The following is a 27,256-nucleotide window of genomic DNA, read 5'->3' as shown; positions in this document are numbered from 1 at the left end:
CTTCATCTGTCTAGAGTTATCGCTAGGATTCCCCCAGCCAAGGAAGGTATGAAATAATATGATGAGAAAAGCTGTTTTCCTTTTTATCCTATGTTAGCATGTTCTCTTTAAAAAGTTAACATAATTCGGGGGCCGGCCCGTGGCTCACTCGGGAGAGTGCGGTGCCGATAACACCAAGGCCACGGGTTCGGATCCCATATAGGGACGGCCGGTTCGCGCACGGGGTGAGCGTGGTGCTGACAACACCAAGTCAAGGGTTAAGATCCCCTTACCGGTCATCTTTAAAAAAAATAAAAATTAAAAAAAAAATTAAAAAAAAAATTAAAAAAAAAAAAAAAAGTTAACATAATTCAGGGGCCGGCCCGTGGCTCACTCGGGAGAGTGCGGTGCCGATAACACCAAGGCCACGGGTTCGGATCCCATATAGGGACGGCCGGTTCGCGCACGGGGTGAGCGTGGTGCTGACAACACCAAGTCAAGGGTTAAGATCCCCTTACCGGTCATCTTTAAAAAAAATAAAAATTAAAAAAAAAATTAAAAAAAAAAAAAAAAGTTAACATAATTCACATACCTCAAAACTCCCCCTTTTAAAGCATATAATCAGTGGTTTCTAGTATACTCACAAGGTCATGCAACCATTACCACTAGCTAACTCCAGAAAATATTCATCCCCTCAAATAGAAAAACTATACCCACTAAGTGGTCACTCTCCATTCCTCATTCCCTGCATGGTCTGTGAAACATTAGTTTACTCTGTCTCCATGGATTTACCTGTTCTTGACATTTCATATAAATAGAATCATATAGTATGTGACCTTTTGTGTTTAGCTTCTTTCATACAGCATGGTGTTTTTAAGATTCATCCATGTTGAAGCATGTATCAGTGCTTCATTCCTTTTTTATGGCTGAATAATATTCCATTGTATGGATATACCATATATTTTTTTTTATCCATTCATTAGTTGGTAGACATTTGGTTTTATACTTTTTGGTTATTATGATTAATCTGCTATTAATGTATGTCTACACAAAAACTTGTACACAAATGTTTTCAATTGCATTGGCAGTACATCTAGGAGTAGAATTTCTGGGTTATATACTAACTCTGTGTTTAACTCTTGGTGGTAGGCTGAATAATGCCCCACCCCTCAAATATCTACATCTCCTAATCCTCAGAACCTGTGAATGTTACCTTATGACAAAAGGGACTTTGCATATGTGATAAAGTAAGGATGTTAAGCTGGGGGGATTATCCTGGATTATCCGGGTGAGCCCAACATAATTGCAACAGTTATTATAAGAGGGACGAAGGAGGAGTTGGAACAGAAAGTGATGTGATGATGAAGGAGAAATTAGCGTGATGTGCTTTGAAGATGAAGAGAGGGGCCACAAGCCAAGGAATACAGGTGACCGCACAAGAAGCTGAAAAATGCAAGGAAATTGATTCTGCTGTCAGACCCTCCAGGAGAAATCAGCTCTGCTGACATCTTGACTTTAGTCCAGTGAAACTGACTATGACCTTCTGACTTTCTGAACTGTAAGAGAGAAAGTTTGTGTTGTCTTAAGCCACTAAAATTTTTGGTAATTTTTACAGCAGCAATAGAATGCACTGCAAAACTGTTTTCCAAAGTGGTCGCACCATTGTACATTTGGACATTCTTAACTATATTTGTTATTGCCCATTTTTAAAAAGAATAGCCATTAGTGGGTGCAAAGGGCTATGTTGTAATTTTGATATATTTTCCTAGTGACTAATGATGATGAGCATCTTATGTGCTTATGGGCTATTTGTATATCTTTGGAGAAATGTCTATTCAAACCCTTTGTGCCTTTGACTTTTTACTGAGTTGTAAGAGTTCTTTATATATTCTGGATACTAGACTCTTACCAGATATATGATTTGCAAATATTTTCTCCTGTTTTGTGGGTTGTCTTTTCACTTTCTTGATAGTGTCCTTTGAAGCACAAAAGTTTTAAATTTTTTTTTGGGGGGGGTTCAACGTTGAGATATATTGATCAAATCAATATTACTAGCATATAATGTTTCAAATTGTACCTATTCTTTATGCCCCTATCCAATCTCTCCCCATCCCCATCTCCCTCCCCACCTTTAATTACCCTAGATTTCTTCTCTCCTTCTGAAAGAGTGATGGTTAGTCTGTTGATTTATTGCCTAGATCTGTCCAATGCTGACAGGTGTGATCAGGTCCCCCAGTATTATCATAGAGCAGATGCTTCTTCTGTCACTCTGGAATAGGCTTTGTAGAGAGAGACATCCTCTTCTTTTCTTTGGTCTCTTCTGGTGACTCTCCTTGTGTCAGTGCACTCCAGTGGCTGGCGGACCATCTGCATGATGGTTGTGACGTCTAGCCACTTTCATGGCAGCCATGGTTATTGTGGTGGCTGTGGTGGGCCACCCACATGGAGGTGTTATTTTTGACATGCTCCTTGGCACTGTCAGTGTGTCTGGTTGTGGGAGGGGTCTGGTCCCTGGCTCTATACCTCGGGTCCCATGGTGGACCCCAAAATGCTGGCAGTATGCCTGGTTGTGGGGAGGGGTGTCCAGTCCTGGCTCCATACCTCAGGATCTTGGGCGGCCCCTGAGGCGCTGGTGGTGTGCTTGGGCAGGAACTAATTTTTTTCTTTTCTTACTTCTAAAGTGGGGAACTTCCTGTTGGGACCAGTACTTGAGATGTGTGGTTGAGCTAAATTGCTACTTTGCTGCTGATTCCCTAGGGAAGGCTTTTTGTGCAGAACAGGTTATAATGGTTGACTTTATAGGTACTTCCAGCTCTCCAGAGACCCAGTGCACCTGGGTTGTATAGAAACTCTGATCTGGGACTGAGTCTTTTCATTAAATTACACCCCATGCAATTCTATATTCCTGACCAGTCTCCTCTGAGTGGTCCTTCACTGGTTGGGGTGCCCGGTCAGCTGTCCTTGCTATGCCTCCATGTTCCCCCAGTGGGCCCATTTCCCCCACTGCCCATGCTGCATAAACTTCCCATGGGACGGGCCCTGTGCTGGTCCCTTGCAATGACTCACTTGCCTCTGAGTGGCTCCTTTTTTTCAGTTGTTGTGGTTCCTCACTCCTATGCAGGTACACAGGAACCTTATAGTGGTCTTGCTGGCCTGGGGGCCACCAAGGCCCTCTTCTCCCCTGCTGCCTCCAAGTAACTCCATCTGAAGGGCACAGCTGCAGCTTTTGCCAGCTTCTTCTCTGTGCACTCAGCAGCTCCAGCCTTAAAGTGGCCATGTCACAAAATGGTTGGAGTGTTTTTTTCTTTCTCTGATTGTGGCTTCTCCCACCTTCATGCATTCTGCAGGTCTCTCCTCCTCTTTCCCTGAGCTCTAGCAGCCTCAGCTTGGCTATTGTTGCTTTTTTAGAGCTGTAAATTGGTTGATTTGTGGGAGAGTGATGCAGGGTCTGTCTATTCCACCATCTTGACTGGAAGCCCAAAAGTTTTTAATTTTGATGAAGTTGCCTTTATCTCTTTTTTCTTTGGTAGTTTGTGCTTTATGTATCATATTTAAGAATTCACTGCCTAATCCAAGGCCAGAATGACTTATGTCTATGTTTCCTTCTAAGAGTTTTATAGTCGTAAAGCTTAGTTTATGTCTTTGATCCATTTTGAATTAATTTTTATAAATGGTGTGAGTAGAAGTCCAACTTCATTCTTTTGCACTTGATATCCAGTTGTCCCAGCACCATTTTTTGAAAAGGCTGTTCTCTACCTATTGAATGGTCTTTGAACCCTTGTCAGATAAATTGACCATAAATGTGAGGGTTTATTTGTGGGCTCTAAATTCTCTTCCATTGATCTATATGTTTATTTTTATGCCAGTGCAACAGAGACTTGACTACTGTAGCTTGTAATAACTTTTGAAATTGGGAAGTGTGCATTCTCCAACTTTGTTTTTCTTTTTCAAGATTATTTTTGCTATTCTGAATTCCTTGTATTTCTATATGAATTTTAGAATCAACTTGTTAATTTCTTCAATAAAGGCAGCTCAGATTTTGAAGATTGCACTGAATCTGCAGAGTAATTTGTGGAGTATTGCCATCTTAACGATGTTAAGTCTTCCAATTCATGAACATAGGATGTCTTTCCATTAATTTAGGTCATCTTTAATTTTTAAAATAGTTTTGAGCATATAAGCATTGTAATTCTTTTGTTAAATTTATTCCCAAGTATTTTGTTCTTTTTGATACTATTTTATAAATTGTTTTATTGATTTTGATTTTTGGATTGTTCATTACTAGTGTATAGAAATACAATTGATTTTTGTATATTGGTCCTGCAGCCTAGCTGAACTTTATTAGAACTAAATATTTTTGTGTGATATATAGGATTTTCTATATACAAAATCATGTCATTTGTGAATAGAGATACTTTGACTTCTTTTCCAATCTGGATGAACTTTATTTTTTTCTTGCCTAATTAACCTTTCTAGAACTTCCAATACTATGTTGAACAGAAGTGGCAAGAGCAGATATCCTTGTCTTTTTCCTGATCTTAGGGGAAAGTTTTCAGTCTTTAACCATTAAGTACGATGCTAGCTGTGGGATTTTTGTAGATGTCTCTATCAGGATAAGAAAATCCTCTTCCTAGTATGTTGAATGTTTTTATCATGGAAGGGTGTTGGATTTTTGTCAGATGCTTTTTCTGCATCTATTAAGATGATCATGTGGGCTTTTTCCCTTTATTATCTTAATATGAAGCACTACATTGATTTTTTTCATTTTTAACCACCCTTGCATTCCTGAGTTAAATCCCCATTGGTCATGATGACCAATATGTTGACCATATGTTTCATATGTCGATGCACTTAGTTTCCTAGTATTTTATTGAGGATTTTTGCATCTGTACTTCTAAGAAATATTGGTATGTACTTTTCTAGTAATGTCTTTGTCTGATTTGGTATCAAGGTAATACTGGCCTCAAAGAATTAGAAAGTTTCCTCATCTATATCTTTTGGAGGAGTTAAGATTGGTGTTAATTTTTATAAATGTTTGGAAAAATTCACCTGAAGCATCTGGACCTAGACATCTCTTTGTGGGATGTTTTTTGATTACTAATTCAGCATCTTTACTTGTTATAGGTCTATTCAGATTTTCTATTTCTTCTTGAGTCACTTTTGGTGGTTGTGCATTTCTAGGAATTCTATTTCATCTAGATCATCTAATTTGTTGTCATACATTGGCTCATATTTCCATTTTTTATTTCTGTAAGCTCAGTGGTATTGCCTCACTTTTCTAATGTTAATAATTTGAGTATTTAAAAAATCTTGGTAAGAATTTGAGTCCTCTCTTTTTCTCTCTTGGTAAGTTTAGCTAAAGGTTTGTCATATTTGTTGATCTTTTTCAAGAACCAACTTTTGGTTTCATTGATTTTTTTCCCCCCTCTATTTTCTTATTTTCTGTTTCTAGTCTTTATTTCCTTTCTCCTGCTTGCTTTGGACTTAGTTTGTATTTTTTTCTAGGTTTTAAAGATGTAAAGTTGGATTATAAACTTGAGATCTATCTTCAATTATAACATATGCACTGGTAGCTACACATTTCCTTCTAAGCCCTCCTGTAGGTACATCCCATTACTTTTTAGGCATTACAGTGTTTTCATTTTATTCAGCTTAAAGTATGTTATAATTTCCCCTGTGCTTTCTTCCTTGACCCATTGGTTATCTAGGAGTGTCATATTTAATTTCCTCATGTTTGTGAATTTCCTAAATCTTCTTCTCTTGTTGGTTTCTAATTTCATTTCACTGTGGTTGGAGAACACACTTTGCATTATTTTAGTCCTTTTAAATTTGAGACATATTTTATGGCCCATAGACATGAGAGAATGTTTCATGTCCCTTGAAAAGAATATGTATTCTGCTGTTGTTCTTTGGTGTAGATCTCTATTCAGTTTGGTTGATTTGCAATGTTATTCAAATCTTCTGTTCTCTTTTTAATGTTCTAATTGGTCTGTCCATTATTGAGTGTGGGATTTTAAGTCTCCAGCAGTTATTGTTGAATTTTCTATTTCTCCCTTAAATTCTGCCAGTTTTTGCTGCATGCATTTTTGGGCTCTATTGTTAGATGCATACATGTTTATAATTGCTTTGCCTTTTTGATGGATGGATTGACATTTTTACTGTTACAAAATGTCCTTTATCTCTAGTAATTTTTGTCTTACTGTCTATTTTGTCTAATATTAGTATACCTACTCCAGCTCTTTTGGTTACTGTTTGAATGGTATATTGTTTTCAGTTCTTTCATTTTCAGTTTATTTGTATTTTTGAATCTAAACTGTGTCTCTTGTAGGGAGCATATAGTTGGATCATGTTTTTCTTTTAAATCCATTCTACCAATCTCTGCCTTTTATTGGGAGTGTTTAAGCCATTTACATTTAATATAATTACTAATTAGGTAGATTTTTACATCTGCCATTTTGCTATTTGTTTTCTTTAAGTCTTACAGTCTTTTCCCCCTTTGTTCCACCTTTCTTTGTGCTAAATGGATACTTTTTAGTTTAATATTTAAATTTCTCTGTTTCTTTTACTATTTTTTAAAAATTACTTTCTTAGTGTTTGCTCTGGGGATAATTAACATCTTGACTTATAGCAATCTATTTTGGAGTAATACTAACTTAATTTCAATAGTATACGAAATTTTGCTGCTATATAGCTTTATTCTCCTCCCTCCTTATTGTCTATAAGTTACATCTTTATACATTGTGTGTTCATCTGCATTGATTAATAATTATTGCTTTTTATGGTTGTCTCTTTAAATCAGATAGGAAAAAGAGTTAAAAATTTTATGAAATCTATACTGTCTTTTTTATTCACCTGTATAATTACCTTTACTTGTGTTCTTTATTTCTTTGTGTAGATTCGAGTTATTGTCTACTTTCTAGTACCTGAAAGAATCCCTTTAGTATTTCCTGTAGAGGGGGTTTGCTAGTGATGGATTCTGTCTTTGTTTATCTGAAAATGTTTTAATATCTTTTTCATTTTATCATAGTTTACTAAATAGAGAATTCTTGATTGACAGTCTTTTCTCCTTCAGGATTTTGAATATGTTATCCCACTGCTTTTTGGCGATCACAGTCTCTGAGAAATCAGTTGCTAATCTTATTAAGGCCTTGTACATGATGAGTTGTTTTTCTTTTGTGGGTTTCAAGATTCTGTTTTTGGCTTTCAACAGTTTGGTTATGATGTATCTAGATGTGAGTCTGCTAGAATTGATTCTGTTTGGAGTTGAGTAAGCTTCTCAGATGTGTAAAACAATTTTTTTTCATCAAATTTGGTAAGTTTTTGGCCATTCTTTTTTTAACATTTACTTCTACATATTTGTGTGATACAGTGTGTTTTTTCAATACATCCATATCTGCACAATGATTCACTTAGGGTAGGTAGCGTTGTTTTGTACTCATTAGTCCATCCCTTTTCTTCTCTCTCTCCCTCTTCCCTCCCAGCCTCAGGTAACCATTATTCTACTCTCTACTTTTATGATAACCACTTTTTTTTTTACTCCACATGAGTGAGATCATGTGGTGTTTGTCTTTCTGTGCCTGACTTCACTTAACATGATGGTTTCCAGTTCCATCTGTGTTACTGCAAATGATAGGATATCATTTCTTTTTGTGGCTGAGTAGTAATCCATTGCGTATATATACCACTGTTTTCTTAACCATTCATCTGTTGATGGGCATTTAAGTTGATTCCATCTCTTGGCTATTGTGAATAGTGTTGCAATGAACATGGAAGTGCAGGTGTCTTTTTGATATATTGATTTCATGTCCTTTGGGTATATACCCAGTAGTGGGATAGCTGGGTCATAAGGTAGATCTATTTTTAGTTCTCTGAGGAACTGCCATACTGTTTTCCACAATGGTTGTACCAATTTACATTCTCATCAACAATGTAGGAGGGTTCTTTTTTCTCCACATCCTCACCAGCATTTGTTCTTTTCTATCTTGTCAATAATAGCCATTCTAACTGGGCTGAGATGATATCTCATTTGGTTTTAATTTGCATTTCCCTGATGATTAATGATCTTTTCCATTTTTTCATGTGCTTGTTGGCCATTTGTGTTTCTTCTCAGAAATTTCTATTAAGGTCTTTGGTCCATTTTTCAGTTTATTTGTTTTTTTACTGTTGAATTGTTTGAGTTCCTTATATACTCTGGATAATAGCCCCATGTCTGATGTGTGGTTGGCAAATATTATCTTGCATTCTGTAGGTTGTCTCTTCACTTTGTTGACAGTGTCCCTTTCTGTGCAGAAGCTTTTTAATTTGATGTAGTCCCATTTGTGTATTTTTGCTTTAGTTGCCTGTGCCTTTGTGGTCTCACTCAAAAAAGTGCTGCCAAAAGAAGGAAAAATAGTGCTGTCCAATCCCATTTTGTGTAGCATTTCCACTATGTTTTTTTCTAGTAGTTTCATAGTTTGGGGTCTTAAATTTAGGTCTTTAATCCAGTTTGAGTAGATTTTTTTTGTATGGTGAGAGATAGGGGCCTAGTTTCAATCTTCCGCATGTGGATATCCAGTTTTCTCAGCATAATTTATTGAAGAGACTGTCCTTTCCCCACTGGATATTCTTGGGACCTTTGTTGAAAATTAATTGGCTTAAGTATGTGGGTTTATTTCTGGGTTCTCTATTCTGTTCCATTGGTCTGTCTATTTTTATGCTAGTACCATGCTGTTTTGGTTACTATAGCTTTATAGTATAGTTTGAAGTCAGAGAGTGTGATGCCTCCAACTTTGTTATTTTTGTTCAAGATTGCTTTAGCAATGCAGAGTCTTTTGTGGTTCCATACAAATTTTAAGATCATTTTTTCTATTTCTGTCATTGTATTGAATGTGTAGCTTGCTTTGGTTAATACGGACATTTTGATGTTAATTTTTTCAACCCAAGAATATGGACTATCTTCCCATTTATTTGTGTCATCTTCAATTTTTTTCACTAGTGTTTTACAGTCCTCTTTGTAGAAGTCTTTCACCTTCTTTGTTAAATTTACTCCTAGGTATTTCAATTTTTTTGTAGCTATTGTGAATGGGATTACTTTCTTGATTTCTTCAGCTATTTCATTGTTGGCATATAGGAAGGCTGTTAATTTTTGTGTGTTGGTTTTGCATCCTGCCACTATCCTGGATTCATTTATTAGTTCTAGTAATGTTTTGGTGGAGTCTTTTGGGTTTTCTATGCATACAATCATATCATCTACAAATAGGGATAGTTTGACTTCATCCTTTCCAATTTGGATGCCCCTTATTGCTTTCCCATGCCTTAATGCACTGGCTAGAACTTCCAAGACAATGTTGAATAAGACTGGGGAAAGTGGGCATCCTTGTCTTGTTCCAGATCTTAGAGAAAAAGCCTCCAGTTTTTGTCCGTTTGGTATGATATTAGCTGCAGGTTTGTTGTATATGGCCTTTTATGTGTTGAGGAACATTCCTTCTATACATAATTTGTGTATTCTTTTCATAAAGTGGTGTTAGACTTTATCAAATGCTTTTTCTAGATCTATTAAAATGATCATATGGTTTTTTATCTTCATTCTGTTAATGTGGTGTAACACATTGATTTGCATATGTTGAACCATCCTTACATCCCTGGGATGAATCCCACTTGATCATGGTACATAATCTTTTTAGTGTGTTGTTGGATTCTGTTTACTAGTATTTTATTGAGGATCGTTGCATCTATGTTCAATATGGATACTAGTCTGGAGTTTTTCTTTTTTTTCTTTTTTGGTATGAGGTTAATGATAGCCTCATAGAATGAGTTTTGAAGTATTCCCATGTCTTCAATTGTTTTGGAAAAGTTTGAGAAGAATTGGTATTTGTGAAGAGAATAGAATAGTTTAGTCAGGTCCCCTCACCTCAGGTCTGGTTGGGAGTGGTGCAGCACATTCCTAGTAAACAAGTTGTGAGGGGGTAGAGTTAGTGCACATGCACACCCATGTATTTTTTTAGTTTGTTGGTATTGTGTGTTCTGAAGTTTGTGAAGAAGCAGCTGGCCAGCAGAGAGCTCATGTCTAAAAATAGAATATGTTTACTTTGCTGGCAGCTGCTCAGTTTTTCTTTGGGCTTTGCCCATAGCAGTTGAGTTTCTGAGTTTCTCTTTAGACTGCCTAGCTCTTAGATGTGTGTGTGCTGAATAAAGATTATTATTCCTTCAACCAAGGCTCCAAGGACCTTTTTGCTGTTACCTAGCATGTAGACCTGCACGCAAAGGGTTTGTGACCCACTCTGGACAAAGGGCTTGAGGGGTCTGTGAGCTCCAGACCCAGCCCTAGCTCTACAGTATTAGTTCTTCTTTAAGTGTTTGGTAGAATTTGGCAGTGAAGCCATCTGGTCCTGGGGTTTTCTTTCTTGGGAGACTTTATTACCACTTCAATCTCATTACTTGTTATTGGTCTGTTTAGGTCTTCTAGTTCTTCATGATTCAACCTTGGTAAGTTGTATGCATTCAGAAATTTATCCATTTCTTCTATGTTTTCCAGTTTGTTCACATGTAGTTGTTCATAGTAGTCTCTTATCCTTTCTATTTCTGTGGTATCAATCTCCTTTTTCATTTCTGATTTTATTTATTTGTGTCTTCTCTTTTATTTCATTAGTCTGGATAAAGGTTTATCAATTTGTGTTTATCTTTTCAATTTTGGGTTTGGTTTGTTATTGTTTTTACAGCTCCTTGAGGTGTAATGTAAGGTTGCTTATTTGAAGTCTTTTTTGATATAGGTATTTATTGCTATAAACTTCTTAGAATTGCTCTTGCTGTATTCCATAGATTCTGATGTGTTGTTTTTATTTTCATTTGTCTCCAGGAATTTTAAAATTTCTTTTTGATTTCTTCTTTGACCTATTTGTTGTTTAGGAGCATGTTGTTTAATTTCCATGTATTAGTAGAGTTTCTAGTGTCCCTTTTATTGTGGATTTCTAGTTTTATTCTGTTGTGATTGGACAAGGTAGTTGACATGATTTCAATTTTTTAAAACTTGTTGAGACCAGTTTTGTGACCTAGCATATGGCCTGTTCTAGAGAATGTTCTATGTGCTGCTGAGAAGAATGTGCATTCTGCAGCTGATGGATGAAATGTTCTACATGTATCTGTTAGGTCCAATCAGCCTAGAATAGAGAATAATTCTGATGTTTCCTGGTTAGTCTTCTGTCTGATCTGTACTTTACCAAAAGTGGGTTGTTAAAGTCCCCAACTATTATTGTGTTGGAGTCTATTTCTCCTATTAGATCTAATAGTAATTGCTTTATATAACTGGATACTTCAGAGTTGGGTGCATATGGTTAGAATTGTTATATCTTCTTGTTGAATTGATCACTTTATCATTACATAATGACCTTCCTTTTTTTTTTTTTTTTAACTTGGCTCGAAGTCTATTTAATGTCATAAGTATAGATACTCCTGCTCATTCTTGGTTTCTTTCCATTTGCATAAAATATCTTTTTCCATCCCTTTACTTTCAACTGGTCTGTCTTTATAGGTGAGTTTCTTGTAGGCAGCATATTCCTGGTTCTTATTTTATAATCCTTTGAGCTACTCTGTCTTTTAACTGGTGCATTTAATGCATTTACATTTAGAGTTATTATTAACATTATAGGAATTTGTTATTGCCATCTTGTTCACTTTTTCTTGTTTTTGTTGATCGTGTTTTGCTTTTTTCCAACCTTACTGTCTTCCTTTGTGATCGAGTGGATTTCTCCAGCTGTGTAATTTGATTTCCCACTATTTTTAACATGTCTCTTATAAGTTTTTGTCATGGTTACAATGAGGCCTACAAAAAGATGTTATAACTATAACAGATTATTTTAGACTAATAACAACTTAATTTTGATATCTAAGAAAAAAAAGCCAACTCTATGCGTTAGCATCATTCCCCTCTACTTTTTGGCAGTTTGTTGTTTCAAGTTACATCTTTTATATTGCCTATCTCTAATACAGTTGTTATATATGTTAGTGTCTTGTTAAGTTTGTCCTTTAGTCTTTATACTAAGGATGTAAGCAGTTTATTCACCCATATGGCATTGGAGTATTCTGAAGTTATCTGTGAACTTACATCACTAATGAATTATGTCTTTTTTTTTTTCTTTACCTTCCTCAGACTGGATAATTTCAATTGACCTATCTTCAACTTCACTTATTCTTTATTTTTTATGCTCATATCTGCTGTTCAGCCCCTTTAGTGAATTTTTCATTTCAGTTATGTACTGTTCAATTCAGTTTGGCTCATTTTAATAATTTATCTCTTCATCGATATTCTCTATCTGGTGAGACATTATTCTCATAGAACTTTCCTTTAGCTCTTTAGACACTGTTTCCTTTAGTTCTTTGAACATATTTAAAGTCTTTGTCTAGTAAATACAACTTCTGGGCTCTTCAGCAACCATTTTTTAGTGATTTTTTTTCATGTATATGTGTCATATTTTCTTGTTTCTTTGCATGTCTCATAACTTCTTTGTCAAAAACTAGTCATTTAAAATAATATAATATGGCAACATTGGATATCAGATTCCCCCTTGCCCCAGGATCTGTGGTTGTTGCTGGACAACAGTTTGTTTAGTGATTTCTAAACTAATTCTGTGAAATCTGTATTCTTTGTCATTTGTAGTGCATGGCCACTGAAATCTCTGCTCAGTTTGCTTGGTTGTCAGCTAATGTTTGGACAGAGATTTACTCCAGAGATTTAGAAACAAAAGAAAAAAAAAGCACCCAATTTTTACCAAGAAACTCTGTGTGCATGTTGGGGTGTGCCTTCAACACTCAGCCAGGTAGCTGACAATGTTAAGCCTCCACTTTCTGCTTGCACAGAACTTCAAGGTCGGCCAGAGATGAGAGCTCAGGGTTTTCTCAGCATTTTTTGTGATCATATGCACAACCCAATACATGCACATGGCCTTCTAGAGTCTCAGGAATATGTCAGAGCTTTCAAAGACCCAATAAACATCTCTCATTCCCCAGCTTTTCCTTTTATGTTTTTTGGTTAGCCGATTGTTTGCTCCATCTGTTAGCCAACCTTTCAGGTAGCTTGAAATTAAACAACTTCCTTTAATTGTTTTCAACAAATAATACTATGGAAAAGACTTTCCACATTGAGTGAGCCCTGAGTTAAATAAAATAAAGTCTTACAAGTAGGGTCTTCCAGTGAACTATCAGACAGGTCAAATGATGATAATTCTGGGAATGAGGCTTTAAAGAAGATCCAGCCCACTCTGCTTCTTCTAGTGGCTGCTAGGCTGTTGATTTCTCACAATGATTGTGGACTATTGGTTTTTAAGGCTACTGGAGCTGGGGGTGGGTGGGAATAGAGCAAATCAAAATGCCACAAAGCTCAATATTCATACAGAGATTCAGTTGTTTTTCTTGGAATAAACACTTCCCAGCTTGTACAAAACAAATTGCTACAAGCTTTTGGTCAATTTCTACAGTTCTGAAAAAGTTTTCTCATTTCTTTTATGGAGGAGAGAATTTTTGGAGGCCCATACTCTGCCATTTTTCTGATCTTCAGTAGCATGTTCTTACTGCATGGGATAAAAAGGTGCTGGGAATCCAAGTGATGATAGGTATTAATTACTCCTTCCCCAGGTATGGAGAATGTCCCACAGGTTTGGGAGACCTATGAACCACCAAATGTTAGAATGCAAAACAGACCATCCTGTTCAAGCCAGCCTGTTCTAATCAGGTGGATGGCTAGACTAGGTGATGTTTACTGTTCTTTTTGGTGGAGACTCTGACCTGAATGTGTCTCTCCTTACAGATTAGCCTCACTCTGGCTGAAATAATCGAAGGTATGAATGGCTCAGATCCAGTCCTACGTTTCCAGGCCACCCAGGCAGTCAGGTATTGCCAAATAGACTTCTGTTTGCAGATTCATAGCTAGAAATGAGCTCCAGTGGTCTATTTGGTTCTTGGCATTGGCAAAATGCCCATAAAATCCAAGAAAAAGCCAGTCCATCCAAATGTGAGACTAAATTGCTATTCTACTCTGTCCTTGAGGGCAACTTAAAAGATGCAATGTGTTGTCAGAGATGAATTGCTTAATTTACATTGGCCTCTGCAGGAATTTCAGCTCGTAGATAATACCTGAAGGGGAAAATGTTTATCACTGCAAAGTTCTATAGGCTGAACTCTAGGATATTAACTAGCTCTGTCCCAGCTGTTTGTCTTATCTGATAGTTAAGGAATGCCAAAAACATTTATAAAGGAGGTTCATAATATCTCCCTCACATGACTTCTCCCCCCTCTCTTTTTCATTGCACAGGAAAATGCTATCCCGGGAAAGGAATCCCCCTCTAAAATTGATTGTTGAAGCAGGGCTCATTCCTAAGCTGGTAGAGTTCCTGAAATCATCACTTTACCCTTGCTTGCAGTTAGAGGCAGCCTGGGCTCTGACCAACATTGCTTCAGGGACTTCAGAGCAGACCCGAGCTGTTGTGGAAGGGGGAGCCATCCAGCCTTTGATTGAGCTCCTGTCTTCCCCCAGTGTGACTGTGTGTGAACAGGCGGTGTGGGCTCTTGGAAATATAGCTGGTAAGACTCTCCCCTTGGTGGGCCAGGCATGCGGCATGCTATGGGAGTTCTTTGGGAGGTATGGTATACTCGGTATTCTGGAATCCCTCCCAGTATAAATACCTAGAAGTGCTGGGAAAGGTACAATGAGCTATTTCAAAATTCAGAGTCACGTGTAGGGGCCAAAAATCAAAGCTGAAACCAGATGATGCAGCGCATACTGAAGCCACAGGCTGTCTAGGTTTTTATAGCCTCAGGTATTGATGGCTTCAGGGACAAAAGACAAGTCTTTGGCTTGTGAAGTGTGGGGGTTTATGCAGAACTTTACATAACCCAGGACACTGAAAGGACTTTACCTCCAGTGAAAGTTTCTAAGGGAACATACCAAAAAAATGTCTCTTTAGCTTAGAGTAAGAGGTCTTCCCTGAAAATGCAATTCTAAGAATCATGGATTTGGACTTAAGCTATATTCTCTGCATGGTCTGGGAAGGCCCAAGCTCTGGGGTATTAGTTCTGCAGGGTTGGAAGCCCCAGAATTCCCAGTTGAAAAAATATCCAAATGCTCAGGGAGGTTGAGGGTGGGGGAGATGAGGAAGGAGGACTCAATTGGGTTCCTCAGGATTTTGACAAATTAAAATCAGCCAAATATTAGCAATTTCAAGTTCAGAGAAGCAACAACCCACCATGAGTGAGTTAGCAGAAACCAGCAGTATGATTAGACCTCTAAGGACTTTAGATAGTGGAATTAGCTAACAGAACATAAAATAACTACTTTAAAATGCTTGCAGAAGTAAAGCTTGTGTTACAGAGATGTTGTCTCCCATTTTGTTTTCTTCAGTAGGGAACAGGCAAAACTGGGTGGTATCATGTGACTTATGCCTTGCTTTGATGGTTGAATATAAACTGAGACTTCTTGGGTCTAAAATTGATATTCTAGCCAAAGTAGGAGATGGGTGATTGTCAGCACCTATCAGTCCCCAGACTTTGTTCTGAGTTGCATTTGGAAGTTACTGCCCTGTACTAAAGTATTCTGGAAAGACAACTTGGTCTGCACTAGCCTCTTCCTTCTTGAGAACCATGCTGTGAAGCGCCACCAGCATTTACAGCATACCACCTGGGCCACGGTGGCTGGCCTTTCGGTGTCCACAGCCTCTGCTGATAGCAATTGCTGCTGTGTGGTGCCTGCTTTTCACATTGGACTGTCTACCCAACAGACACCTTGGAGACCCAGAATCTGATACATGGCTATACTGTCTACTTGCCAAACCCAGGAATGAGTCCCTTTACACAGACTTTTTAAAAGCTAGTCACCCACTTCAGGATTCTCTTTGTTCTCTTTTTCAATGTCATGCTCTGATCTATTTGTAGGTGACGGCCCAGAGTTCAGAGATGTTGTAATCTCAAGTAATGCCATACCACATCTGCTGGCCCTGATTTCATCAACCATACCAGTGAGTGTCTTAAATTAGAAAACCGAGTATTTCCAGATCAGTGCAGGATCATGTGGCTGCTGCCTGGCCCCTTATGACAGCATTTAAACAAACAAGGCCTAGAACTGAGTATCATTTTGGATAAAGATTGACCCAAATTTGTTTTTAGGGGCCAGTAGTGCTGAACTTTCTTTTGGGAACAGGGGAAGAGGTCCACTAATATTTTTTGAAGCTTACCATTCTGCAAAAGCAGATGACTAGATTTCCATTCAAGGGGCACAGACAGACTTAATGGCTCACTAGTTCTGTTCATAGGTAACAGGGTCTAGGCTTGAAGCTTAGAGTCAAAGTTGATTGATGTGGCAAAAAAAGAGGATTCCCTGATTTAGAAATTGGGTTCTAGGTTTGCCTCAAACTAAAATGAAGAGAAGCCAAGGCAATATGTGTGAAACCCTCAATATGGGAGAAAACCTGACATGGTTGAACGAGAGAAAGACTAGCCATACCCAAGGGAGTTTGCAGGGAGGGGGAAGTGTCAGATGGCAAATAGGGCAAAGGGCTTAGGCATCATCCTGGTGGCAGTGGGAAGCCTTTGGAAGATTCCAGGGCAGGAAGCAAAGTGTACTGATCTTTCAGAAAGACCCTTCTGGCTGCCTGCTGTAGGATTATAGCAGAAGGAGATGGGGAAGCAGGTAGGAGGTAGGCCTGGTATGCTACTATGCTAGTTGTGGAAGGGAGACAGAACGAAGCAAGAGTGCTCCCAGGCTTCAGGTCAGGTTGTTTGATGACTGTCCTCCTAGAGGAAAGGAGAAGATGGTGGGGAAAAAGGAGTCAGAGCTTTAGCTGTAGATGTTGAGGTGAGTTAGAAACACTGTTATGGCAGTGTCTGGTAGATGCATATGCCAGTCTAGATGATTGCGTGTGCATATGTCATCTGACTGGGCAAGATCAACTAGAGCAGGGCTCAGCAAATTTAACCTGGTCACCTGCTTGTTTTGTAAATAAAGTTTTTTGGAGCATAGCCATCATTTACATATTATCTGTGGCTGTTTTTTGGTGCTACAAGAGCAGAGTTAAGTAGTTGCAACAGAGACCATATGACCCACAGAGGCTGAAAATGTTCACTATCTGACCCTTTACAGAAAGTTTGCCAAACTCTGACCTAGAGTGTGAGGAGGGCCCGGGACCAAGTTGTATGGGCTCTGCCATTCAGAAATCAGGTAGAGCCTGCCAAGAAGACTAAGGAGAAATAGCCTATTCAGCAATAGAAAACCAGGATTAGTGGCACAGATGCCAAGAAGAGCTTTTTCAAAAGAGAATAGCTGGTTACTAACCACAGCTGAGAGGGGACAGTACATTTAGGCCTGAGAAGCAGCTGCTGGATTTGGTGACTTGGAAGGAGCTGATTTCCATCACTAACTACTGTACAAAAGAGGGGCAGAAACCAGGCTAGAGTGGCTTGAAGAACAAACAGGGAGCTGTGAGGGAGACAGTGAATACAGATGCCTCCTTGAGGATGGGCTGAAAAATAGAAGTGGGGTGATGGCTGGAGAGGTGCCAAGGGTTGGGGTTGAAGGTCCCAGAGCGTGTTTCTATATTGGTGGGAGTGATTCAGGGAGAGAGATGATCCTGGGGGCAAAAATCCCTAACGGCAAAAAGTGATGGGATCCAGAAGCAGGGTAGGAAGACTGATCCTTGAATAGAAGATCAGAAATATGGTTAAGGGTTGTCTGATTTGGTCACTTGGTTAAAGCGTGGTGCCAGTAATGCCAAGGTCAAGGGTTTGGATCCCTGTACCAGTCAGCCGTCAAAGAAAAAAATATATATGGTTAAGACATGGTGGTAAATTTACAGACTGTGGCAAGACCAAAGAACTCCTGCTTAATCTTTTTGTCAATGAAAAATATTAGGTCATCAATTGAGTAGACTGGGAAAGGACATTTTGAAGAATATAAATAAATTTCCATCTAATATTTGAATATTACATATAAAGCTCATTCGGTGTCCCCAATACACAGCACTGCCTAGAATAAGTTCCTATTTGATGCTCGAAAACTTTGGTTCATGCTGATCAATATAATTGACCAGAGATGGTAAGGGCACACTGCTGTTTGCATTTTCTCTCCTTTGCATCTGACGCTGGAAGCAGTCTCCTTGTTGCAGATCACATTTCTGCGGAACATCACATGGACCTTGTCTAACCTGTGCCGAAACAAGAACCCATACCCTTGTGAAAAAGCAGTGAAGCAGATGCTGCCTGTCCTCTTCCTCCTCCTGCAGCACCACGACAGTGAGATTCTCTCAGACGCCTGCTGGGCCCTGTCCTACCTCACTGATGGCTGCAATGAGCGCATCGGCCAGGTGGTTGACACGGGAGTCCTGCCCAGACTGGTAGAGCTCATGACCAGCTCAGAACTCAATGTTTTGGTAAATGTCGTCCTGGTTCAGATTAGAGTCTGAGAGCCACATTCGTTTAATAAGTTCTGTTCCTTCCACCTGAGGTCTACACAGTCAGCTCCAATCCTTTACCTAGAACAAAGATTGTCATCTGCATCTCACTGGTCTTTGTTACTCTCTAGCCAAAGACTTGAATCTAGTTTGATCTAAAATCCTACTGGATGTTGAGTAACTTACCTTTTTAAAATCTGATCACTAGAAAAATACAGAAAAGCACCAAGTGAAAATTGTAATCTCACCACCAAGTGAACTGTTCTTTCATCCTTTCTTCCTATTGGTCTATGTATGTAGACTTTAACAAATTGGCTTATTCTGTGTGTGTGTGTGTGTGTGTGTGTGTGTGTGTGTGTGTGTGTGTGTAGCTTGCTGTAACATGTGAATTTCTTACACAAGTATAAAAGAAAATTTCCTCTTATCCCCTCCCCAGTTAGTTCTCTTAGGCTACTTCAGATATAGGTGAAAAGCAAGTAAAACCGTTATCAGACATTCTGCTAGGTTATTAAACATGTATCACCTACATAATATACTACTTTGAAGCATGGGTGTGTTATATTTAAGATGACTCTACTCTGCCCTTCTTGAATTCTACGCCTAATATTGTATATTGTGCAGCCTTAGTGATCATCTATTCTGAGATTAGCATAGTGTTTCTCAGATGTCATGGTTGATTTAGGGAAAGTGCTAGGGGGCAGGCAGAGTGTGAAAAGAATAAGAACTATTCTGGGGTTCTAGGGCCCAGTTGAAGCTGTCCTGGCGAGGCTGTGATTGGCCTGTAGTACTACTTCCACCTCTCACTTGAATAGCAGGCACACAGCCTAATATGCTAGGAAAGTTCTAGAATTGCTGACGGGCTTCCCTGGGGCTGCCACTATAGTGCAGAGAAACCCAAATAAATCCACAGTCAGCCCTCCTAAGACAGTTGTCTTGAGCCCCATTGTAGTCCCATCCTGGGGACCTTCAGGGTTACTGTTGGGGGGTTGGTGGATACACCTAGAAGTGCCGTTGGGATCCTATTAGCTCCAATTAAATATACAACCAAAGCCTGACACTAGTACTAAGTACAAATTCAGTAGAAATTGTTACATGATAAATGCTATAACGAGTCTAGCATTTTCCCCAATGGACAGCATATGAAAAGGATAAAAAGGACAGCCTTTCTTGATAAAGGTGTCCCTTGGCCTCTGTCCCACTTGAGCCAGAACTGTTGGGAAGCTAGCGAGTACGTTTAAACTATGTAAAAACATCCATGAATGCACTGAATTAACAAGGATCGTGGATATAATCACTGTTCACAAGCTTCCAGAGAATCGGCACATAGCATGACTAATGCTTGGGAGGGCACAGAACTTGGTAAGAATGTCACCTTCTATGGTGATAGATCTGTGATACTTAGACTTCTAGATTTGTTCTTCCAGACCCCTTCTCTCCGCACTGTGGGAAACATTGTCACAGGAACAGATCACCAGACCCAGATGGCCATTGATGCGGGCATGCTGAGAGTGCTGCCCCAGCTCCTGAGGCACCCCAAGCACTCTATCCAGAAGGAGGCAGCCTGGGCCCTGAGCAATGTGGCTGCAGGGCCCTGCCAGCACATCCAGCAGCTGATTGGTCATGACATGTTGCCTCCCTTGGTGGCTCTGCTAAAAAATGTAAGTGGCACACTCGGCCTCTATGGCAAAAGTCTGCTTTCCAATGGCCCTGTATTGAACTCCTTCAGGAATTCAGACACAGGCTAAGAAGCCAATTAATTGAGATCATAACACTATGAGACGTTGGATTCCTAACGCTGATGTTAGATTCCTAACTCTGGAAAAAAAAAAGGGGGGGGGGTTCCATTCTGAAGAACCTATTAATAATTTGGAAGACTAAACAAGCATTGTTCAATGCCAAGGTGACCCCATGGCTCTAGCATCCAGAAAAGTCTTCAGCTACTAACTATTGGCTTATCTCTAAGTGGTGTTCAGAGGAGGTTTTGCTTTTAGAAGGAAAAACATATCAGGCTAGGGTGATGTCACACACTAAGAAAGGTAGCTTTTTCGGTGTACAAATTAAATTGACTAAAGCAGCAAGATAAGCAGAAAATCCAAATATAAAAATAGAAATACAATAAAGCTTCCTTCTTCATCCCAAGTGCCACTTTTCTTCCCCAGGAGCAATTACTACCAGTGGTGTTTCCTTTTGCCGCTTTTTGATGAATGAGCTATGTTTAAACCATCTACAGTCAGGAATGGTTACTTGGGTTCCAGGTGGGGAAGTGGGTGGGGAAGCAGGTGGGATCTTGTGAGGAAGAGAAGCTACTGGCCGTGTTCCTGTCCCCATGTTGTATGCAGGTCCCCAGGTGTGTATCAGGTATGAAAAGCTAAGCAAGAGGGTAGGTAGGTAGGCCAGTGTATAGCCCAAATCATGACATCTTCCAACCTACTCAGCACTCCCTATCCTGCGTCACAGTGTGAGTCTGTACGTATTCTAATAAGAAACATCCAGTCATGAATCAAGGAATACTCACATTTTAAACTATGTCTTTTGAACTATATAACTTGCTTGGAGCCATATGCCATTTGATTTTATCTTACACTGAGGGGCTGGCCAGTCAGCTCGGTTAGTTAGAGCATGGTGCCAATAACACCAAGGTCCAGGATTCCATCCCTGTACCTGCCCATCACCAAAAAAATAAAAATAAAAGAATTACCCTGAGGTCACAGTTTTCCCCAGCCATAAAATGGGAATAAGTCCTTCTGCTCAGGGATAGAAGGATCTATGATAAGTTACTCCCAAATCTCTGGACCCAGTGCCCTTTATAAATGCAAAGGACTCATTGAGCGATACTTAATTCTTCTGTCCCCTCTGGTCTGGTTCAGTCGCCTAAATCATGTCTGTGTGCCAACTTTATAGCTTCTTGTCCAAAGTTTTACTGGGTAGGAAAGACTAGAAACGTAGACATAGGCCACTAGTAGCTAAATCTCCAAGCATAATTCCTAGTCTTCTGTGGATTACCTGGACTGGTTTATGGTTGGTTCTATTTTTCCCGTAGACTGACATAGGGAAATAAGTCTATTTGACCTTAGAACCTCCTTCTAAGACTCCATCTGAGTCTGTCTGCCTGCTTCTTGGCTTCTCAAAGATGCCATCTTCTGATCAAGAACTAAGGACAGGTAAATTCTAGTATAGTCCTGGCTGTCACCAGCCTACCTAGGAAGTGAACCAGTTGGCATCAGTATATGTACTTAGGCTTTTCAGGATCTGTAGAGAATGTAAATGTTCTCTTTCTGCAGGGAGAATTTAAAGTCCAGAAAGAGGCTGTCTGGACAGTGGCCAACTTCACGAGCGGGGCCACTGTGAAGCAGTTGATCCAGCTCGTCCACTCAGGAGTGCTGGAGCCGCTGGTGAATCTGCTTACTGCCCCAGATGTAAAAACTGTGCTCATCATCCTCGACGTCATCTCTTACATCCTCCAGGTGAGCCATTCTGAAAGGGTTGGTTTGTCAACAGCAGTCTCCAATTTGATTAAGACATTTAATTTGGTTCTTAAAACACACAAGGATTCTCTTTCCTCTCCACTCTCTCTACCCTCCCTGTCTACACAGCCTGTGGATAACACAAAAAGAGGCATCTCCAAGAACCATCATCATTTTTCTCAGAGGAATGACTTTGTGCCAGGAACTTTTTTGGATGCTCAGAATATGACAGTGCAAAGTCCTTGTTCTAACTGGAACTTATATATTAGTGAGGTGGGGGACAGACACATCAGATAGGGAGTTATGGATGGAATAACTCAGATAAAGAGAGACACTGATAGTTCAGGGTGGGAGTAGATGTAGCCATCTATGTGCAGTAGTCAGGAGAAGCTTCTCCAAGGAGCAAACACTTGAGCAAAGATCTGAAACAAGTGAGTCTTGTAAATATCTGGGAAAAAACATTCTAGGCAAAAGGAATAGGAGGGGGTGTGGCCAAAGCATAGAAAAGGGGTGGAAAGTGGTGGGAGATGAGGCTTAAGGAAGCCAGGGGCCAGATCACATGGGGTCTGTGAGAACGTTGACTTATCCCAAGTGAGACAGAGAGACTGATAGAAGGTTTGAAGCAGAGAAAGTCAGTGAGCCATGTGGTTTAGAAGGATTAAAACACAGGATCTACTAAAGGAGCAGCAAGAAGTTAGCAGGGATAGATCTTGAGGGGCCACACTGAAGTTCCTTCTCTATTCATCTGTATGGCTGGGGGAATGGACTATAAAGCATTGGGCTAGAATTGTAGAAAAGCCTTAATTTTGAAATAAAGCAAAGTTAAGCCAATATTTACATACGATTTGTGTTAGTTCTATATTGCTGCATAACACATTATCCCTTTGTGACTTAAACATTTAGTACCTTGCATAGTTTCTGGGGTTAGGAAACTGGCACCAGCTTAGCTGGAGGGTTCTGGCTCAGGGTCTCTCGTGAGGTTCAGTCAAGTTGTCATCTGGGGCTGTGGCCTTCTGTAAGCTTGACGGAGGCTGAAGTCTTCCCACGTGGCTTACTCACATGGCTGGCAAGTCACTCTTGCCATATGAACCTCTTCTTAGGGCTGCTTGGGTGTCCTCACATTATGGCAGCTGTCTTCCTATGGAGCGAGTGAGCTAAAGAAAGCAAGGTGAAAGCCCCAATGTCTTTATGACCTAGGCTTGGAGGTCACACTCTGTCATTTCAACCACATCCTGTTGGTTACACAGATCAGCCCTATTCAGCATGAGGGGCAGTTACACAAGGGTGTGAATATCTGAGGTGAGGGTCCTCAGGGCCTTTGTCCTTGCTATGCCTTCTTTTGGGAATGTTGTTATTCTATCCTGGCAGAGTATGATTCATTAAGAATTTGTGATACCTTCCAAGCCTTCTCTATGCATCTTCTATAACTTAAATCTCTGAGACTTTATTATATTGTATTTTTTTAACAGTGTAATAATTATTTACTTGTTGCCCCAATAGTCTGGGTTATGAAAAGACCTGTAAGTCACATCTGCATCTCTAATTTTGTGTGCCCTGCCCATAGTCTATATATAAACATCTGTGTAAATGAATAGCCCTGGATGATTAAGCCAATGACCAGCATTGGATTAAATCTACTCACGTTATTTGTTCCCAAAGGCATCATTATTTGCCACAGTGTGGCTTCTGTGACTGAGGGTCTCCTGTCTTATATGGCTTTCTAGGGAGCGCAGGGCCAGGGCACCTGCATTTACCTTGCATTACTTGAACAGTCTTTCAAACTGTATTTAAAAGTTTCCATTAATCAGAAAGCGATAGCTACTAAATAGTGATAGTGATGTAGTTATGGATGGTAATATATTTGGCAAAAAAAAGTCTCTTATAAGCTGATAGTCTAGAAAGATTGCATTTTGTACAATAAAAATATATTTATAAATATAAAAATAAGCACATGCATTTATACATTTTATCTACATATGTTTATATACTTCATATAAATATATACTATGTACACATTTGTATTTATGATATGTATCTATACATCATAAATATCCGAAATGGGAGGAGGATCATGTAACTTTCAATCAACTTGGGAAAAGCAAAACTGCGACGGCCCGTTCTAGAATGGTGGCCTTCGAACGGATTCTACCGGGGAAGCTCCCTTCAGGGCTGACAGAAGTTCCACTTCTTACGGGCTCCTGCTCAGGGTCTCGTGTCTTCTTGTACTGCTCACAGGCAGCAGAGAAACTGTCTGAGAAGGAAAACCTGTGTCTTCTGATAGAAGAACTCGGTGGGATCGACAGAATTGAGGCATTACTACTTCATGAGAACCGTCAGATTGGCCGGACTGCTCTGAACCTCATTGAGAAACACTTTGGGGAGGTAGGTGACTTCAGGGTATACAGGAGTACAGTGTCCTGGTGGGCCACCTCAGGAGGTGATCACTCTGCTGGTGGCTGTGAGGCAGGTGGTGGGACAGGCCAGCTTCTCTCCTGAGACATCCTCTCAACTGAGCTCTGAATGTCTCCCTTGTCTGTGAGTCTGGGCCACCTTTGAGTAGCAGCTTCTGTTCTAGTTCCATGGGAACTTGTCGCTCTGCCTCTGGCTTAAAACTTCACTTTACTTGCCTCCTCCTGGGGGGTGGGAGTGGGGAGGAAATGGGGAACAGGAGATATGACGCTAAATTGACTTTTTACCCAAGAATGAAACAATGAAGGCAGGCCCAGCTTTGGAAACACCATCTTGTCACTTACTGCATTTTGTCTCTTTCCAGAATACAGTGGGGATGAACTCGCAAAGGGCTTCTAAGTTTTCTGCAGGAGCAGGGAATGGTGATAAGATAGCATTAGATAATTTGTAAAACTTTGAGTGGTAAAATATACACAATTTAAAATTTACCACTCTAACCATTTAAGTGTATGATCCAGTGGTGTTAAGTACATTCACATTGCTGTGCGACCACCACCATCCATCTCCAGAACATTTTCATCTTCCCAAACTGAAACTCCATACCCGTTGGACACTAACTTGCCATCACCCCTCTCCCCAGCCCTTGGTAACCACCATTCTACCTTCTGTAGAACACACAGTGGGGTCATACAGTACTTGTCCTCTTGTGACTGATTTATTTCCATTTAGCGTAATGTCTTCAAGGTTCGTTCATGCTGTAGCATGTGTCAGAATTTCATTTATTTTTAAGGCTGAATAATATCCCATTGTATGGATTTACCACACTTTTTTTTTTTTACCTATTCATCTGTTGAGGAACCTTGGGTTGCTTCTACCTTTTGGCTATTGTGAATAATGCTGCTGTAAACATGGGTGTACAATTATCTGTTAGAGTCCCTGCTTCCAATACTTCCAAGTATATACTCAGAACTGGAATTGCTGTATCACATGTTAATTCTATTTTTAATTTTTGCAGAACCACCATACTATTTTCCATAGTGGATACACCATTTTACATTCCCACCAGCAGCACACAAGGGTTCCAGTTTCTCCACATCCCCTCCAACACTTGTTACTTTCTGATTTTTTGATAATAGCCATCCTAATGGGTATGAAGTGATTTCTCATTGTGGTTTTGATATTCATTTACATTAGAACTTTTCATAGGAGGAAGATGAGTTCAAAGTTCTTAAGTGGCCAGGTAAACACAGAGCTAGGAGTTTACAGAGTGAGTGAAACTTCTGTTAGGTGTCAAATTTGAATCATCAGAAAATCTAGGGCCACCTAATCAGTATGACCAGGTTGGTGGTTGTTGCTAACTTGGAGGCAGCTAATCTTGATTTGAGACCAAGAGGATGCTCTCAAAGCAGAGAAGACCCGGAACAGTGATGAGCACCTTCTGAGTTAACAGTTCCTATGAAAACCTCATAAATAGGAGACTAATCCCTTAAAGGGGGTTAGACCCACAGGGCTCATCCAAGAACTGCAGGTTAAAGACTTCTGGTCTAGAAGTAACAACTGTACCCATTATATCCTTACTCATTGTAAGGAAAGTGTTCTATGTATATCGAAACCTCATTTAAAAATGGGCCAGTCTGGGGCCGGCCCGGTGGCGCACTGCTATAGTGCGCCGCTTGGGAAGTGCGGTGGCGCTCCCGCCGAGGGTTCGGATCCCACATACAGACCGGTTCCCGCTCACTGGCTGAGCGGGGCGCGGGAGCAGCAACGAGGGTTGCGATCCCGTTGCCGGTCCCGGTCCGGTGCGGGGGCGACACTGAGGGTTGCGATCCGTTGCTGGACACGGAAAAAGACAAAAAAGGAAAAAAAAAAAAAAAAAGGGCCAGTCTGAGGGCTTCAGCCACACACCCCTGACATCTGCAACCAGCCCAGTGACAACCACCGAGCCACTGCTGGAAGCCCCCTGGTCTCCCCTGCAGAAATGAGGGTAGTGCCCTGGGCCTCCACCATTCCCCCCCTTCCTCCTTCACTCTACTTCCCTCCCCTTCCCTTCTCCCCCTCCCTCCCAACTTCTCTGCAACAACATCTTAGAATGTAAAAAAAAAATCAATAAACTTAAAAAAAAAAAAAAATAGGCCAGTCACAAAAGGACAAATACTGTATGATTCCATTTATAGGGAGTATCTAGAGTAGTCAGACTTGTAGAGTAGAAAGTAGAATGATGGTTTCCAGGTTCTGGGTGGAGGGAGAATGGGGAGTTATTGTTTAATGGGGACAGAATTTCAGTTTAATAAGATGACAAAGCTCCAGAGATGGATGGTGGTGATGGTTGCACAACAGTGTGAATGGACTCAATGCCACTGAACTGTCTGCTTAAAAATGGTGGAGATGGTAGATTTTGTTATGACACACAAAACTGCATTTAAGGTCCATCCTAAGAAATATGTTAATATTCCCCTCCTCAGTCTTCCTCTGAGGGAGCCTCAAAGCCCACTTAGAGAAAATTCTAATCCACAGAAGATGTTAAGGATCCAAAAGTGCAGTAATAACGTGCCAAGAAACTGGAGGTATAACAGTGTTTGTTCTTCCCTGAAGGAAGAAGATGATGGCATAGTTTTGCCAGTCCTGGACCAAGAGGACCAAGATTGTGAATTCATAAAATGCTTAACAAAAAAATAGCAAAGCTCCACAATTTCTAAACCAACAACCAAACTCTAAAGGATAATTTCTTTAAGAAGCAGCACTCATATCTTAGTTTATCACAGATGTAAAGGTTTTTTAACTAATGTTAATAAAATGTTCAACACTTTCACCTCTATCAAAAATTCAGTCAAGCCACTTGCATCTTAAAACCGTGTGGAATTCATCTCTTAAGAGCATTTGGTTTAGGAATTACCTCTAAGGATCTTAAAGTAAGAACTTCAAAACAGAGTAGCTACGTGGACAAACTTTGACTTGCAGACACAGCGTCACTGGTTCTCGGTGCCGCAGGGACAGTGT

At 40.0% G+C, this 27,256-nt stretch overlaps 1 protein-coding gene across 1 annotated transcript in view; it reads left to right on the top strand.

Moving 5' to 3' along the window:
- Nucleotides 1-26,935, top strand: part of KPNA7 (karyopherin alpha 7 (importin alpha 8)) — a 29,692-nt gene extending 2,757 nt beyond the window's left edge. The window contains exons 3-10 of the mRNA XM_008583352.1: nucleotides 13,757-13,839; nucleotides 14,261-14,529; nucleotides 15,877-15,959; nucleotides 18,102-18,365; nucleotides 19,811-20,044; nucleotides 21,668-21,850; nucleotides 24,086-24,232; nucleotides 26,852-26,935. Coding sequence (XP_008581574.1) covers nucleotides 13,757-13,839; nucleotides 14,261-14,529; nucleotides 15,877-15,959; nucleotides 18,102-18,365; nucleotides 19,811-20,044; nucleotides 21,668-21,850; nucleotides 24,086-24,232; nucleotides 26,852-26,935 — 1,347 coding nt within the window. The remainder of the gene's footprint in view (nucleotides 1-13,756; nucleotides 13,840-14,260; nucleotides 14,530-15,876; nucleotides 15,960-18,101; nucleotides 18,366-19,810; nucleotides 20,045-21,667; nucleotides 21,851-24,085; nucleotides 24,233-26,851) is intronic.
- The last annotated feature ends 321 nt before the right edge of the window (nucleotides 26,936-27,256 follow it).

This window comes from Galeopterus variegatus, unplaced genomic scaffold, assembly GCF_000696425.1.
Source record: "Galeopterus variegatus unplaced genomic scaffold, G_variegatus-3.0.2 Scaffold2891, whole genome shotgun sequence".
Classification (NCBI taxonomy): Eukaryota; Metazoa; Chordata; class Mammalia; order Dermoptera; family Cynocephalidae; genus Galeopterus; species Galeopterus variegatus.
This window is presented reverse-complemented; position numbering and strand designations above follow the sequence as displayed.